The 18659-nt window shown below is 42.4% G+C and overlaps 1 protein-coding gene across 2 annotated transcripts in view; it reads left to right on the plus strand.

Annotated features, from left to right (window-relative positions):
• The window catches only part of DLGAP1 (DLG associated protein 1), a 392681-nt gene that overhangs the window by 362911 nt on the left and 11111 nt on the right, over positions 1–18659 (plus strand). The window contains exons 10-11 of one of the 2 annotated variants that reach the window (XM_040354020.1): positions 4719–4871; positions 5201–5761. In XM_040354020.1, the coding sequence (XP_040209954.1) occupies positions 4719–4871; positions 5201–5245 (198 nt within the window). In that variant the 3' untranslated portion in view covers positions 5246–5761. Of the gene's footprint in view, positions 1–4718; positions 4872–5200; positions 5762–18659 lie in introns of those variants that run through there. The other variant, XM_040354019.1, reaches the window with a different exon arrangement.

An 18659-nucleotide genomic window follows, 5' to 3' on the forward strand; every position in this document is an offset into this window, starting at 1 on the left:
GTTCCTGTTGGGGGATTGCCCCTACCGTCCTGTTTTGTCCGGTACCTATCCAATATGCAGGAGGTGGGGAGATATTATTTTACTTCTTATTCTATCACATACAGGGGTCAAGTCCTGGGGGAAAAAGTGTGGGAACTCCCACCCAAGATCCACTCCACTCAAATCCCGTGATAACTCGCGGCAGACCTCCGCAATGTCTCCTGGGAACAATGACAAAAGCTCCCAGGAGACATTGCGGCATTGAGGAAGTGACGGAATATCCGCACACTACCCGATGAATCCATATACAGGAAGCGGCCAGTAACATAAAGGATTACTAAGGTTCGCCTGCCCCTGACAGTGACTCGAGCTGGGCATCGCCACTTAGTGAAGGATTGGCTCGGGCAGCTCGGCTGCTCTCGGCTGCTCTAGTCCTGCAAAGGGAACTGCGTTCCTGCTGTGAAAAAAGTGCAGGAACTCCGTTCCCACGCGTTCCCGCAGGACTTGAGCCCTGATCACATAGACAAGAAGGTTAGTAGACTTCTCCTAAATAGAGAGACAAAGGGGGCTATTTATGAAAGGCAAATTCACTTTGCACTGAAAGTGCACTTGGAAGTGTAGTCGCTATAGGTACGAGGGGGACATGCAAGGACAATAAAAAAAACAGCATTTTAGCTTGCATATGATTGGATGATAAAATCAGCAGAGCTTCCCCTCATTTCAGATCTACCCCTCAGATTTACAGCGATTGCACTTTCAGTGCAATTTCAAGTGCACTTTGTAGTGCAAAGTGGATTTGCCTTTCGTAAATAACCCCCAAAGTCTGCAATAAAATGTTCACATAGCATCTAACCCTTGCCCATTCTATCCAAATAAAAAGCTAAATTGGCTTGATGTAGACTTTAAAGTGATATCAGTGATAATAAAGTCTTGTATTTTATTTTTGGTTTAAAAATAAATAACAAACAGGTTATACTTACCTGCTCTGTGCAGTGGTTTTGCACAGAGCAGCCACGATCCTCTTCTTCTTGTGTCCCTCGCCAATGCTCCTGGCTCCTCCTTCCTGCCGAGTGCCCCCACAGTAAACAGCTTGCTATGGGGGCACCCGAGCTAAGCTGCTGCTCCGTGTGTCCAGTCAGACACGGAGCTTTGCTCGGCCCCACCCCCTCTCTCTCCTAATTAGCTCACTGGGTTTGATTGACTGTCTCAGTCAATGAGGAGGGAGAGTCCCGCACAGCCAACGCCCTTGTGCAACATCGCTGGATCAAGATGAGACTCAGGTAAGTATTAGGGGGGCTGGTGGGGCACTGCTAAAATTAGGGGTTCTCCCAAAAAGTTTGACATCCATTCTCAGAGATCTGTGAATGGAAAGACTACAATTCCTATGCTACTGTGGAAGATGGACTCCTAAATCAATGAAGCACAAACGTGGTGACACCACTGCACTTGCAGTCCATTGATAACTTCCCCCAGCCCTATAACTGAAAGGCAATGCCTCAGTGCAGTGGCTGGGGGAAGAGTCTGCAGGAACCTGTGCATTTCACTCATGATGCAATGTTTTGCAGGCTACAGTGCAAAAAAGGGTGACCAACCTTTAAAAAAATAATAATCAAGGAACTTCAATGGAAAACTGTTCTCTGGAGCAGTGGTCTCCAAATGGTGGTCTTTTGCTTGCCTTTAACCAGCCCTTGGGGCTCTGTTCCATTCACTGACACCAATGATGGGGCACCATTCCTTCAACAAACAGCAATGATAGGTCACCATTCCCCCCACAGGCACCAATGATGGGGCACTATTCATTCCACTGGCATCGATGATGAGGCACTATTTCTGCCACTGACTTCAACATGGGGCACTCTTCCTGTCCCTAATACCAAAGATATGGACATTTTTATTCCCTCATCCCTTGCAGTGGGGATGTGCCCACACTGCAATAGTTAATAGCTTGTTTTGGTCTAGGTCAGCTGGATGTAGCCTTTTACTTGCCTTTATCCGGCCCTTGTGGCACCATGCCATCCACAGGTACCGATAATGGGGCACCATTCCTTCCACTGATACCAACAATGGGTCACTATTTCTTCCACTAAAATCAATGATGGGGCACTTTCTAATCCCATGGCCACAGTCAGCCCCCATAAAGACTCAAGGACAGTAAAATGGCCCTTTGTTCAAAAAGTTTAGAGACCCCTGCTTTAGCGTATAAGAGAGCACCCGCGGGTCCTTAATGAACTCAGTCAAGTAATTGCCAGATCATTGTTCCTAATTTTTATGAACAGTCTACTTACTGGAATTGTACCAGCTGATTGGAGAAAAGCCAACATAGCACCAATATTTAAAAAAGGACCAAGATACATCCCTGAGATTTACAGACCAGTTAGCCTAACATCAATTGTATGCAAGCTCGTGGAAGGTATGATAAGGTACTATATACAAGATTTTAGTAATGAGAACGGTATCATAAGCAGTAATCAGCATGGATTTATGAAGAATCGTTCTTGCCAAACTAATCTATTAACTTTCTATGAGGATGTGAGCTGCCATCTAGATAAAGGAAGTCCAGTAGACGTGGTGTATCTGGATTTTGCAAAAGCATTTGATACAGTTCCCCATAAACGTTTACTCTACAAAGTAAGGTCCATTGGCATGGACCATAGGGTGAGTACATGGATTGAAATCTGGCTACAGGGGCAAGTTCAGAGGGTAGTTATAAATGCGGAGTACTCTGAAGTTCAGGTGGAAAGTGGGGTCACCCAGGGCTATGTCCTGGGACCAATCCTATTTAATTTATTCATAAACAACCTGGAGGATGGGATAAACAGCTCAATCTCAGTATTTGCGGACGATACTAAGCTAAGCTGGGCAATAACTTCTCCGCAGGATGGGGAAACCTTGCAAGAAGATCTGATCAAATTAAGGGGATGGGCAACTATGTGGCAAATGAGGTTTAATGTAGAAACATTTTAAATAATGCATTTAGGTATAGGCAAAGATATAAATGCAAACTATACACTGGGGCAGTGATGGCAAACCTTGGCACTCCAGATGTTTTGGAACTACATTTCCCATGATGCTCATGCATTCTGTAGTGTAGGTGAGCATCATGGGAAATGTAGTTCCAAAACATCTGGAGTGCCAAGGTTCGCCATCACTGGGGGGAGAACCTCTGGGGAATCTAGGATGGAAAGGGATCTGGGGGTCCTAGTAGATGACACACTCATCAATGGCATGCAAAGCCAAGCTGCTACAAGAAAAGCAAACAGAATATTGGCATGCATTAAAAAGGGGATTAACGCCCGAGATAAAACAATAATTCTCCCACCCTACAGGACTCTGGAGTATGCTGTCCAGTTCTGGACACCAGTCCTCAGGAAGGATGTGCTGGAACTGTAGAGAGTCCAGAGAAGGGCAACAAAACTAAAAAAAGGGACTGGAGGACCTTAGTTATGAGGAAAGGTTAAGAACCCTGAACTTGTTCTCTCTGGAGAGGAGACGCTTGAGAGGGATATGATTTCAATGTACAAATACTGTACTGTTGACCCCACAATAGGGATAAAGTGAATTTAATATTCACCATTCACTAAAATTAGAAGAAAAGAGGTTTAACCTTAAACAGTTAAGATGTGGAATTCTCTTCCACAAACAGTGGTTTCAGTGGGGAGCATTGATAATTTAAAAAAACTAGAAGATAGGCACCTGAACAACCACAACATGCAGGGATATACAATGTAATACTGACATAAGATCATACACATTGGTTGGACTTAATGGACTTTTTTCAACCTCGCCTACTATGTAAGACATTGTACCCAAGGAGCTGGCCCATAGAATCACCAAGAGTCTGAAATAACTCTAAAGCCTCGTACACACGACCGGTTTTCTTGGCAAAAACCAACAAGAAAACTGCTTCTTGCCGAGATTACCGTGTGTACGAGGCATTCAGGTTTCTCATCAGGAAATCTGGCCAGAATCTGGACAAGAAAAAAAGAGAACTTGCTCTCTTTTTTCTCGTCGAGATTCTTGACGGCCTGTTTCCCGACGAGAAACCAGAGAGTGTGTATACTTACCTGTCGCCGTGGAAACCCGCGCGTGCTCGAAATGACTTTGACGCATGCGTGGTAGCTTCCATGTCATAGGTAGGGTGAAGCAAGATGGCTTTACCGCATTCCTTCCTTACAAGAGAACCACGGTTCTTTTGAAACAAAAGTCTGTACACTCGGGCGGCAAGAGATTCTTGCCAAGAATCTCGTCAGGGAAAACGACAGGTTTTTCCTGACGAGATTCTCGGTCGTGTGTACGAGGCCTTAGGAGTAAAGATATCAAATAATAAGACTAGCTGAAACCATTTTATGACAAGTAATACTCAATTGATCTAAAGTGGTTTAAATTATTCCTTAAGTTATGCAGTGGGGTACCATTGCAGATGCCCACAGGTATGGCATTACTTGGGCATTTATCAGCTTTATCGGATAGTATTGTACTACTTCTAGTAATGAAATTCTGATTTGGTAGGTTAAAAACTGAATCATTTCAAATTTTTATATTTGTTATTGTCAAAATAAGCACTGTTTTGCACCTAAGCGTAATATAACATAGAATCATTCAAGTTTATATAAAGAGTAAAAAGATTTTTAGATTGTCAAGTACATATGAACTTTGATGGGATTGGTGGGTGGAATGATTTTCCTACTACACAATTTACTAATAAAATGTACCTAATCCTTGCTGTGTTTTTTTTGCAGAATCCCAATGCTCACCCCAGGCCAACATCTCAGGATTTAGCAGGGTTTTGGGACATGTTACAACTGTCTATAGAAAATATTAGTATGAAATTTGATGAACTTCATCAGCTTAAAGCCAACAATTGGAAACAGATGGATCCCATTGATAAAAAGGTAGGTAGTGCAAACTCTGCCATTTTTGTTATATATAATGAAAAGTCATTTACATAGCCTTTTTCACATTTTCAATCACAATGAATTACTAAGAATAAACCAAGTCATTGTAAACACAGTGAGCACAGAGGATTTAACCTGTTTAGCACTAATAGGACTCTCTTTGGACTTACAGTACTTCACAGGTTGATCAACTTTTAGAAGGGTGGAAAAATCATTTTACATTTTGGTATTTTCTTTCTTTTTTATATTTTTTTACTAAAAACATAAACAAAAAAAGAAAAACTAACATAGAGTTGCAAAATTATCCATGTACTTGCACATTCCAGGCGTTACTACCAAGAAAATTAAGGAAGCACAGAAAACACCACTGAACCTGGTATTCACCACAAAAACAGCAGCAAAAACTACAAAGGGACCTCCGCCATCCTTCAAAACTAGGACACAATAAGCCCTTTAACTTACTTTGTGTAAATATTTTTACCTTTTTGGTGGGGTGTTCACTCTCAGGTAATATTTTAATAGATTTAATAAATAATTCCCTTAGGTTACAACTTAAATGTAGTAAATTACTATTGGGATGGAGCGCTTGTAAGACCTAAATTATCTCTATTCAGTTTCTTCTGTGCTCTTATAGGATACTAATGTCCTGATAAAAATGTTATTTTCTGCCTCTGTATAATTACATCTCTAATATATCAGCACAACACAACATTTCACAACTGGCATTCTGTATTCTTTTATTTATTCTTTTGAGATGGAACTTCTGCCAAAATTTACTTTTAGGTTTGGAAAGAACGTTAAAGGGTTAGAACCTTGGTTTGTTTAAAGCTGTCTCTGTCCCAACTATAGGGATTTAGGGCCAGATTCACAAAGGAGATACGACGGAGTATCTCAGATACTCCGTCGTATCTCTCAGGCCCCATACTCACGAGCAAACATGTCTGCTGAAACTGGCCCGCAGGCCAGTTTCAGCAGACATGTTTGGTCGTGTGTGGGCGCGAGCGGGCCGAATTCCAGCAAACATTTGCCCGCCGGGCCTTTTCCCAGCAGACAAATATTCCTGGACTTGTTTTAAAACAGTCCGCTGGAATTCAGCCCGCTCGGACATGTACGGTCGTCAGTACAGACCTACCGTACATGTCCAGGCGCCCGCCGTCCCTCGCATGCGTCGAATGACTTCGACGCATGCGTGGAAGCATTTTAAAGGCGGGCCGCCCACGTCGCCGCGTCATTGTCGCGGCGACACCGCGTCATCGACGCGGCGACACCGCGGACACGCCCCGCGTATTGTTTACGCGCGGACTTCTGTACGATGGTGTGTACAACCATCGTACAGAAGCCCTCTGGCAGACATGTATGGTGGAAACGGTCCGACGGACCGCTTTCACCATACATGTTTGCTCGTGAGTACCCGGCCTCAGAGTATCTATGCGACTGATTCATAGAATCAGTTACGCATAGATAGCCCTAAGATCCGACAGGTGTAATTGTTTTACACTGTCGGATCTTAGGATGCAGTACCGCGGCCACTGCTGGGGGGAGTTTGCGTCGTAAACCAGCGTCGGGTATGCAAATTAGGAGTTACGGCGATCCACGACGGTTTTTCACGTTCACTACGTCGCTGCTAGTCTAGTTTCCCGTCGCAAAGTTAGTCGTCGTTTTTGGTGCCCTAACTTTACACAGCACACGTATGTGCTGTATAAAGTATGGCCGTCGTTCCCGCGTCAAAATTTGAAAATTTTTCCTTCTTGCGTAAGACGTCCGGGAATACAGAAGTACGCTACGCACGTCGCCTATCGAAAAAATGACGTCACTTCGCGCAAAGCACGGCGGGAATTTCGAAACGGAGCATGCGCAGTAGGTCCGGTGCGGGAGCGCGCCTAATTTAAATGGCACAGGCCCATTTAAATTACGCAGGCTTACGCCGGAGGCCACCAGCGTAGGTTTTCATTGCAAGTGCTTTGTGAATCAGGCACTTGCAATGAAAACTTGCGGCGGTGTAACGTATCTATGTTACGCCGCCGCACTTCTACGTGAATCTGGCCCTTAGGGTCTGTTCACACCAGAATGCCTTGCGGTAAACCCGCGTTCTGTTCGCGTTTCCTACACTGCGTTCACATCGCCTTGCACTTCAGCAGGTGTCAATGCAATGCTAACGACACTCCAAACACAGGTTGCAAACAAACTGTGTTTGCCTGCACCTGATTGCATGGTACAGTAGTACAATGCAACCCGGTTACAGTGCATTTTTTAAAGTAGTGCATGCACTTCTTTTGGTGCGGTGCAGTGCGATTTTAGCCTATTCAAATCAATGGGCTGAAAACATACTGCACTCAAATTTCACAGGAATGGCCTAGGAACGAGAGAATGTTCCTGTGTGATTCTCGGTGTGAACGAATCCTTACCCTCACTTCTTGTCTGTCAGTGGTACCAAATGTGTGAGGAAAGCCAACATTTACCAATCCTCACCAGAGCAAGAGGTACAGTAAGGGAAAATTGGAGATCTACTCCAGTGGCAGATGTTGAAGTTGTGATTTCCTCTCTATTTCTGATGTGTCTCTGATACAGCATGGGAGGAAGGTCCACACAATGACAGCAGGAAAAACTTACAGAGGTTCTAGCCCTTTTTTGATCTATCTAAAACAATTTTTTTTTCCACTTTAAGATAGAATGATCAAAGTTTGAATACATTCACAGCATCTCATCAAGGAATAAAAACAGAGGCACTGATACTGTAATGCCCCGTACACACGATCGGAATTTCTGATGGGAAAAGTCAGATGGACTTTTTTCATCTGATCTTCCGATCATGTGTTGCCCCATCTGAGTTTTTTCATCGGAAATTCCGATGAATTCCATCAGAGTTTAGATATAGAACATGTTCTATTTTTTTCCGATGGAATTCTGATGTGATTTGGCCGGGCAAAAGCCTGATTGTGTGTATGCAATAAGTTATCATTTAGTACACGTAAATCATGAAAGTATTCAATTTTCATCTCACATCTTTTATAGAAAGAAAATAACTTTATTATCTATATCACCCAGAAAAGATTAAACGTACTATTATGTATAAATATATATTCTGTCCACGTGATACTTATCGTGATCCAATTTTGCAGAGTAATGCTTTGCTATTTCAAGAACATACAGTGGGTCTTATGACATCTTTCAAGTCAATATATAGCATATAGAGCATAACCAAGAAAATAAATGGATATTGTAAAAAAAAAAAATTATTATTAATTAAAACATACGTATGTAGATGCCAGTGCAGTATACCCCATAAAGCCTTCTTCTTACCTTGTCTCCCTAATTATGCATATTTTACAGCTCCAAAGCATAGGCCTTTTTCTAAGATAGCATAGTAATGTAAATCATGTCATAGCTTAAACACATGGGGTTGTCCATCTGTGATCACCAGGGGCCAAATAACTGCTATCTACCTGTGCATATTCACCTGCACACCACCATTACAGGCTTCATGACTGCATATATGGACTAACTTGAAATTCATTCTGACATACTCCATGTCATTCCAAAGGTAAATACTCTCAGTAAGAGTTAGTATTTGAAGTTTTGTGTAACTTTGTCTACCTCACTAAAGCCTAATGTCTTCCATTATTAGTAAATGTACTGCTAAAAAAGCTGACTGTGTATATTAACAGTTTTTGATAGATAGATAGATAGATAGATAGATAGATAGATAGATAGATAGATAGATAGATAGATAGATAGATAGATAGATAGATAGATAGATAGATATGTAGGCAGACAGGTGCAGCCTACAGGGGTAGATATGTTATTTGTCATGTCCTCCATGTTTTCCCATTAACTAATTAGCACTGGGTCACATGAGAGCGTTCTTCTGGGCTATGTTAGGCATAGCTCCCAACTTTCCCTGATTTTGAGGGACTGTCCCTGATTTGAAGCAATGTCCCTCTGGTCTCTCTTTCCTCCTCATGTGTCCCTCATTTTGGTCTGATCTATATAGATGTATATAAAATGCACTTTTTATCCTTCAAAAAGTGTTTCTCAGAGATAAATCTTTCATCTGATTTTTAAAGTTCTGCATTTGTAAATTCCAAAAGCCAATATAAAGGAATAATAGTGGTAAAAAAAGCACCAAACTTGTTTTTTGTACAATTCTCATTTAAAGGGCGTGGCAATGGGTGTGTCCTATGCCTGCATACTTTTGCTGATAGGTGTCCCTCATTCCCATATCAAAAAGTTGGGCGGTATGATGTTAGGCACTTTTTGTAGGATCACTTTACTACACACATGGAGTACCTTTGTTTTATGTCATCTTCATCAATGCCCTGGGGCAAGGCAGAGATCGCCTTGGGGGAATGTTCAATCTTAAGGCGGGCCGCCACTCTTAGAGCTGTACGTATACCATGTACACTTGCACTGCAACTGTTGTCCAGTTAACCCTTGGTTCCCCGTGATAATGTACACCATCTCTGTAATGTGCATTTAGGAGGGGCATTCTGAGCCACCTCTCTCTCTCCCCCTCTCTTTCCCATTCTCCCTCGCCCTCTCCCCCAGTGGGTTCAGCCCCACAGAAGCACCCAGTACTTCCAAGAAATGTTACCAAAGGGCTGCATTACGAGTTTCTGACTCAATGGAGGTCTACGACAGCAATTTTCAACCTGGCTAATTAACAGGCATGTGCAGAACCTGGCTAAATGTTTATGCATTCCATTCCAGCTGATCTGCCTTGTGTCAATGTGTCTTGAACTGGTTCTTTTGCAAGGGCGAATAAGATTTAAATCTGACCTTCATTGCTGATTTTTTTTAAATGAGAGTGAAAAAGTTCCCCATTCCCCCACTCTGTTCGAAGTTCCTCAGACCTCATAATTCATAAAGCTCCAAGTTTTTTTTTTTTATTGCGCCATATTCTTTTAGACTTTCCTAAAGATTATTTAAAAAAATATATATATAAAAAATGTACATTCACTTAAAATAAAAGTTTATATCTCACCCCAATGATCTCTTCATGATTTTTGTCAATTATTAAATTAGAGATGCAGAGATGAAGACAAATGTACTCTCTCACTGCATTTGTTCCAGCATGTTCTTTATTAATGTTGCACATGTGCCAGGCCCAACCATAGGCAAAAATTGTTGTGTTCATCTCTGGCTTGGCACATGTGAGCTTTTGTATTCTGTATGGCTGAGCCTGAGGCCGCGTACACACGACCGAGGAACTCGACGGGCAAAACACATCGTTTTGTCCGTCGAGTTCCTTGTGAAGCCGCCGAGGACCTCGGCGAGCTGAAATTTCCCATTGAACAACGAGGAAATAGAGAACATGTTCTCTATTTCCTCGCCGAGGTCCTCGTCGGCTTCCTCGGCCGAAAGTGTACACACGGCCGGGTTTCTCGGCAGAATTCAGCTCTGAACCGAGTTTCTGGCTGAATTCTGCCGAGAAACTCGGTCGTGTGTACGGGGCCTGAGACTTGGGCACATTTGTAGAGGATCACTATACACACTGAAAGATGCAAACACTGCCTGGTCCCTGCATGCACTTGCAATAAAGAGGTACATTTGTCTGCACCAAGGACTGCTATTAAAATTATCTAGTGGAAGGATACAGTTGCTTTTTGAAAAATATCATGCAAAATAGGCAGCAACTGATGGTAATCATAAATGTCTCATCTGTGGCACACTTTAAGTTCTTTGCCTTGGAAGCTAAGCTTTTTTCCTGGAGCCAGTATTAACCCACCATCCATCTATGTAGGGAGAGCACCTTTATTGGTTACTGAGGCACTCTGATCGAATAGCTGGATGGTGGCTTAGGTTTGGTAGGCTGAATCTAGGTGTACGGTCAAAACATGTGTAGATCCCTGTAAAACAGACTATAGCGAAAGCTTGAAAGACTCCAGCCCTCAACTCACTAGAAACCACAAACAGGGTCAACCCGGGCTATGATTCATGCTAAAATAGAAGCAGCTCTCATACATAGGGTGGTGCAGTGTTCCAAAATATGGCAAACATGGGTGATTCATTTTTTGCCCCTACATTTTCCATGTTACTTCCTTAACAGCATCACCCTTGACATCCCCAATTCTTCCTGTTCTATGCGTTTCAGGTTCTCCCCTGGAAATTACCCTATCCCCACCTCCCTCTTTTCCCACTCTTTTTCCTCTCTTCTCATTTCTTTCTCTTCTTTGTCTCTCTATCAATCCAAACTTGACGACTGTGGCCATTCACCTAGTCCATATTGCAATCTTCGGCTACCTCCTGGTATTATTTCCTTACGCCCAGGTCTACTTTCTGGATTGTGACTGGATTCTCTTGTCTGTTGACCATTATCCTTCAATGTATGTTTTTTGATTGTCATTACCTGTGTTACCTAATGGCCATTAAAGTCTAATCTTTGGACTGCTCTGTGTCTTTCTCCTGTTGGTTTTCTGTCAATTTACGGTTTGCCATTTTGTCATACGTCTCTGTTAATGCCAATAAACAGATTGAACAAGAAAAAAACGTGTAGCCCCTTCACAAGGGGTCATACAGAAAATGCCTTTCTAGCTCAAAAAAATAATAGTAGACTAGAGCTGCACGATTAATCGTTAAAGAATCGAGATTGCAATTCTACCCCCCTCCCAATCCTAACAAAGGATTTTCCCAATTCAGTGCAGAGCTGTCAAAAAAAACAGGCAGTCTGCGAACCTCATCACAACATCAAGACGATAAAGAGAAACATTGTAACACTTTTAGATCAAACAAATTAAATTCAGTCTGTAAATGAGGGAAGTTTAACCACTTAAATATTACTGATACTTGTTGCTTAAAATCAGTATTTTTCGCTAGAAAATTACTTAGAACCCCAAACATTATATATATTTTTTTAGAAGAGACCCTACAGCGGGGGTCGGCAACCCGTCGGATGCAGTCAACCTGTCGACTGCCTGCAGGTGACAGGTGGACCGCGAACAGGTTCCTGCACCACCAACCCGCCTTTTTTGGTGCCAGTCCTTGTCTTTCCTCCCAGCCTCCGCCACGCCTTCTATGTCCTGGTCTCTCTCTCGCTCACCCAGCCTCCACCATGGCTCCATAGCACCTTCTATGTCCTGGTCCCAGTCTCTCTCCCTCCTGCCTCCAGCCTCCAGGGCAACGCACTTCTGAAGCCTGCATTCTGAGCGCAACACACTCTTGAACCCTGCATTCTGAGCACAATGCACTCCTGATCCCTGCATTCTGAGCGCAACGCACTCCTGATCCCTGCATTCTGAGTGCAACACACTCCTTATCCCTGCATTCTGAGCGCAATGCACTCCTGAACCCTGCTTCTGAGCGCAATGCACTCCTGATCTCTGTACTCTGAGCATAACATACTCCTGATCCCTGCATTCTGAGTGCAACGCACTCCTGATCCCTGCATTTTCTGCGCAACACTCTCTTAAACCTGCATTCTGAGCGCAATGCACTCCTGAACCCTGCATTTTCTGCACAACACACTCCCAAACCCTGCATTCTGAGCGCAATGCACTCCGGAACCCTCCTTTACCCTGATATTTGACTTCATTAGGGTTGTTCAAGTACATCTCTATCTCTTGAAGGTTGCCTACCTTTGCCTAGAAAATAAAAAGGAGGTTGTGCAATATTTGAGCAGCAGTCTTTTAAACACAATTTTTTTTTTTGGGGGGGGGGGGGGGACACACATTAATGAATTTATAAAAAACAAAACAGCAAAGTTAGCCTGATTTTTTTGTATAATGTGAAACATTATGTTACGCCGCGAGAGAAAAATATTCTTTATTCTAAGCAAAAAAATAGTGATTCTCATTTTGGCCAGAATCATGCAGCTCTATAGTAGACACAGCAACATTTTGTTTTCATAACCACAACTTTAGGTTTTCAAAGTTCATAAAGGCTGACATTTAAATTTTATTAAAAAAAAAGTGAGAGATAGAAGTATGATGTTACTTATTAGACTCCTTCCTGAATGCCTAACATTGGCCACAGATGTTACAATGTTTTTTGGTAAATGTACATTATCTAAGGCGGTTATACAGAAATTGCAAAATCTGGATTATAACCAGTGTGGCCAGCTTTATGCAACTTTGCCACTAGCTTTATTTAAAATATCTTAACAAATCTGCATTGTTCACTGCAGTAATAAAGGTCACTCTGTGCAGATGCTGTACCAATACCAAGATAACCAGAGAGAACTATGTAAACACAGTGCAGTTTTCCCAGATAAAAATATCACATTTATGTTTGCTTGATAATTATTTTTTAGAATTTGCAGGTGGTGCTTATGGCAACATTATGGTTACATTAGTAAATATATTTGTTTTTTATCTTTTGTACTATTGGGGAACTTTCAAACAAATAATGTAACAAAGGACATTTTATGCTCCCTTTATCACAACTGTTTTTTCTTTTTGATTTAGAAATGTGGGGGTCATTTTTTTTACCAAAAGGCACTAGCTACACTTTGATACAGTCCTATTTTTAAAAAAATCTGAGAAAAGAAATGTCTCCATAAAATTAGAGAACTTGCTTGTAGTGACCAATTAGATTCCTTGTTTTCATTTTCCCAGCGATAAAAGATAAAGCTTGATTGGTAAAAGTAGGTGGGTTTTCCACTTTTTTGGCATTTTTATTTATCTGTGCTTATTTTTCAGAAAGGTTAGAACCAAGAACAATATAAGGTGTACCTAACCCTAATTGTTCCTGTTAGGCCATCTTTTTTAAACAGTGATTTCTATAAGTAGCCTGTGTCCTTATGCTAATGTAGATTGCTTGGCACATACTCTTCGTCATATATTTAGGATGAGCCTAATTTCTGTTCACATGAGAAAAAACCTCTGGCTTAAATGCTGGTCAGCAGAACTCTCATGCAGAAAGCATCTCAAAGAAAAAGCCTTCAAGAGAGAGCACCTATTTGTTACATCCTTGGATAAATACATCCATAAAATCACTGAGGGGATCCTTTTGCCCCTCTCAGGCTTCAGTTTTCAAGTCTAAATCTGGGGCATTCTTCCCTTAGAAGTCATGGACCTCTAAGTCAGCCAAGTCTGTGTCCAAGCTCTTTTCCCAATGAAGGGGTGCTTCCTTTGTCAGAGAATAGGGAAATCTATCTGCTTTCTTAGCCACCAGGTACCAAGAACTCAAAGACATTTGGGTCCAGAGTGTTATTTCCAGGGGCTATAAAGCAGAGTTTTGAACTCTAGAAAGCTCTCACAATGACTTGGAAAGTTCTTACAATTGATGTCGGCCCATCAGGCTGGTGAGGGGTTCTGGATGCCCTCCTGGTGCAGGGAACTTAGACATTATTTGATGCTCATCTTCCCTTCATTATCCTTGAACATATGGCAATTTGGTTGTCTTTTCAACACTGGACCTCTCACCTGTGAGATCACTAGAGATGAGCTTTTGGTTCAGTCTGAATTTAGGTTCTAACTAAACATTACGTATTAGGGCATTCTGCTTCTCAGGTCACTGGTTTTAACAGAATGACTGTTGAAGTTCAAGTTCTGAGTGACAGGGACCTATCGGATTTGATCATTCCTAAGCTCCTAAAGACTAGGAAATGCATCTTCTTGCAAAGTATACCACTACACCTGGAAGGGCCACTTTGCAAAATGCAAAGCTAGTTAATTCCACTCTAGAAAGTGGACAAATTCTATCCTACCTCCAGTCTGATCTGGATCAGTATCTGTACCATCAAGGTGCAAATCTCACCCTGGCCATTTTGTTTTAGAGACTGTTGACCTCTCTCATTCCTTAGTCAAGGCCTTTTTGAAAAACAAGCAGGATTAAGGCCAAAGCAGTGTGCAGTACCGCGTTTGGCCTGAGGTGGGGGGCTCAGGAGCCGTTCGAAATGCTTGGAAAAACACAGAAATACTCAGTTCCCGAGCCTTTCCGAGGTTTACTGAGGTCAGCCGAGCTGTCCTCTGGCCTTTTCGGCTGTTTCCGAGGCTCTCCGGTGCCCCCCACCTCTGGCCACATGCGGTATTGCATACCATTGAAGTCAATGCGGAACAAATAATTTTCGGTTCAGTTGACTTCAATGACGAAACTCGCTTTGATATGCGAGTACTTTGGATTACGAGCATTCTCTTGGAATGGATTATGCTTGTAATCCGAGGTTCCACTGTACTTCCTAAAGTAGCCCATACAAGTCAAAATGATTTTGCAGGTCAACCAATTTTAGACCAAATCTCCTAATTACATTTATAGCTAATGTATATATTTAAGTGCATTAACTAGTGTAAGTACTTTATTTGACTTGATATCAGCCTCTTGCAGTTTAGTAAGTACTTTATTTGACTCCTATACCAGCCTTTATGAAACGGTTTTACCCTGGAGAAATCTCTAAAAATATGTTCAGGTCCAATTGAATTTTTGCTCAAAATGATACTTATAACTGATGGTACATATTCATAAAATTAAATAAATAATAATAATGGCCAGAAGGAAACTCAGGATGTGAAAATTGTAGTTCCTTACTTTATTAGTAGTCAATGAAAAATGTCCTCCTAATCTTTGAGGTCGTGAGAAGTTGTAAAGAAGGGCCCAGTTCATTGGTGGTCAGTGGGAAAGCGTCTCTTTACATTGGTTAACCCACTATTTCTTGAATAGTGAGCAGTTCACTACTGCTCACTACTCAAGGAAGCCCTAACTAATTTTGGAGGAACCTTGAGGTTTCACAGAACCCTGTTGATAAAGGTTGCCTTAGACAGCTGCTCTCAGGTTTGCAAAGAGAGGGGCAGGAATATAAGCCAGTCAAGTATGCCACATACAAATGACAAGGAACATGCTGATAAAGAGAAGGTTGCAGAATACGTAAAGGGATGCCCTCATCAGTCTGCTGCTGCTCTTTCATTGGCCAGTCAGTACTGAGTGCTTGTGGGGAAAGGACACCAATATATTCCTTAGGATTACGTAGTGTTATCTGGCAGTGCTGTGAAACGTTAGGACTTGATAGACAGAAATACAAAAAATTTGGCAGATAAAACAGCTCCCTCCTATGTATTTCATATGTGCATTTAGCTATTTGGCTGGAGTTAAAGTTCACCTTTTATATAAATATATGCACCCATGGTCAGCAGACTGCAGGTGCAATCTTAGGTTCCAACAGAATCTCAGTATGTCTGCCTGTACCTTCCATATGGACAGACAGTTACTTGAAAACAGGAAGAACAATGAACTATAAGATTGTTTACCAGCAACCTCATAGTTTATTGAGAACTACAAGCCGTCTGCCTTGGTGGAAGACAGTAATTGTAGTTATTTCATTTACAGATCTTTGTGACCGAATGACACGGCCATGTGGGGTGTGGGGCTCTGTCCTACTCTTTTTAAATTATGACAGTGGGTGTAGGGGAAGTTCAACCACCCACTGTCACAATGAATGATTGGAGGGGCGTAGGCAGGTGCTCCTTTGTAGCATGTTATACCCTAAAAACGTGTGTAACGTGTACCATGCTACCAAAGGAGAACTTATTCTTTAAGCTTCAATGCTGTATTTGCTACAGAATATCATAAAGCAGTAATGGAAAGATAAGACATTGAAATGCTAAAGCTCTACTACACCAGCTATAAATTACAGCTATATGTGTCTTATTTGCCTCATGTAGCATTGTACATTAAACCAGGTTGTGGCTTTATATAGTAGCATTCTGAAAAGACCAATGATGCTCAGAATCACAGAACACCAATTAGAAATTGGCTTTCTTACCTAAAGCTCCCGGTCCTCGCTCTGTAACAAGCGATCGCGTGTGCCCGGTGGCGATCACGCCCGCCGGGCACGCGCATACTTACCTCCACTGTGCAGCTCGTTTTGCACAGAGTGTCCCCGAATCCGGTCTTCTGTGGTCCCTCGGCGGCTGTCTCGGCTCCTCCTCGCAAAAGCTTTCCACCTTCATGCGAGCGAGCTCGCATGGTGGAAAGCTTTTGCGAGCGCGCTCCCGTGATACAGCGCCGGGGATAGCCGCCGACTGTATCACTCAACCCTGCCCCCCGGCGCGCCGTGTCATTCGCTGTGATTGACAGCAGCGCCAGCTAATGGCTGCGCTGCTATCAATACGTCCAGCCTAGCCAAACAACGGCCAGGCTGGGAACCGAAGAGGATCACCTGGACGCTTGCGGGACTTTCGAGGGGTCAGGTAAGTAAAACGGGGGTTTGGGGGGGGCGGTACCGTCGGATGTTTTTTCACCTTAATGCATAGGATGCATTAAGGTGAAAAAAAAATTACCTTTACAACCCCTTTTAATCTTTAGTGGATTGGTGCACATTCAAACTCTGCATCCCATTTATAAAAATTATATCTTTTTCTGTCTTGGCACAGAGGCCACACAGCTACATACCAAAGCCATAGCAAACATCACATTACAGTCACTTTACTTGGGAGTTATTTTGCTTATGTTGACCAGAAGGTATTGAAGCTGATTTGTTACACTTAGCAAACTTTTAAAGATTAAAGATGTATTAATGAAAATTAGGTTTGCCAAACTTACTTACTCAAGCTTACTCATTGTATTCCTGTATTATGCATAGTGCATGTTAGTCATAGTTCACCAATCTCAGCAATGTGTACACATGCTTCGATTACCTAAAGTAGCTAACGGATAAATGAAGTCATATAATTAGCTTCTATTGCTGTGTTAAAGTGCCATGGTTATTCTTATGGTTTAAAGGGGTTGTAAAGGTTTGTTTTTTATTTTCTAAATAGGTTCCTTTAAGCTAGTGCATTGTTGGTTCACTTACCTTTTCCTTCGATTTCCCTTCTAAATGTTTTTTTTACTTTGTCTGAATTCCTCACTTCCTGTTTCTCCTCAGTAAGCTTGCCCCCATCATCCGAGCCATTCTGGCTGGGGGTTAGTCAGCCAGAACAGCTTACTGAGGAGGAACAGGAAGTGAGAAATTCAGACAAAGAAAAAAAACATTTAGAAGGGAATTCGAAGGAAAAGGTAAGTGAACCAACAATGCACTAGCTTAAAGGAACCTATATAGAAAATAAAAAACAAACCTTTACAACCCCTTTAAGACAATAAGTAGAATTCTATGATTGTACTTACTAATGTAAGTACATTAGTTATACTTATATACTTACCTGACCCCTCGAAAGTCCCGCGCTCGGTCCCAAGATCCTCTTTGCCGCTCAGCCTGGCCACTGATTGGCTAGAGCGGATGGATTGAGAGCAGCGCAGCCATTGGCTGGCGCTGCTGTCAATCACATCCAGTGATGTGGCGCGCCGAGGGGTGGGGCCGAGTGATACAGTGAGCCGCTATGGCCTGAATTTTGGACCACTCTTCCTTTGCAAATTGCTCCAGGTCTCTCTTATTGGAAGGGTGCCTTTTCCCAACAGCAATTTTAAGATCTCTCCACAGGTGTTCAATGGGATTTAGCCATGAATAAGCACTGAAGCCAGTGCGAAACGTCGGTATTCTCCTGTTCCTATTGCTGTGATCTGCTGTGTTCTTGCTGTTGATTTGAATAAAGACAACCTGTTTGGTTTGGAGTGCGGCTGTCCATCCCTCATCTTTTTACCGGGATTTAGATCTGGACTCATTGCTGGCCACTTTAGAACTCTCCAGCGCTTTGTTCCCATCCATTTCTGGGTGCTTTTTGACGTATGTTTGGGGTCATTGTCCTGCTGGAAGACCTAAGATCTCGGACCCAAACCCAGCTTTCTGACACTGGGCTATACAGTGCAACCCAAATTCTTTTGGTAATCCTCAGATTTCATAATGCCTTGCAAACATTCAAGGCACCCAGTGCCAGAGGCAGCAAAACACCCCCAAAACATCATTGAACCTCCACCATGTTT

Source organism: Rana temporaria, chromosome 5, assembly GCF_905171775.1.
Source record: "Rana temporaria chromosome 5, aRanTem1.1, whole genome shotgun sequence".
NCBI classification, from domain to species: domain Eukaryota; kingdom Metazoa; phylum Chordata; class Amphibia; order Anura; family Ranidae; genus Rana; species Rana temporaria.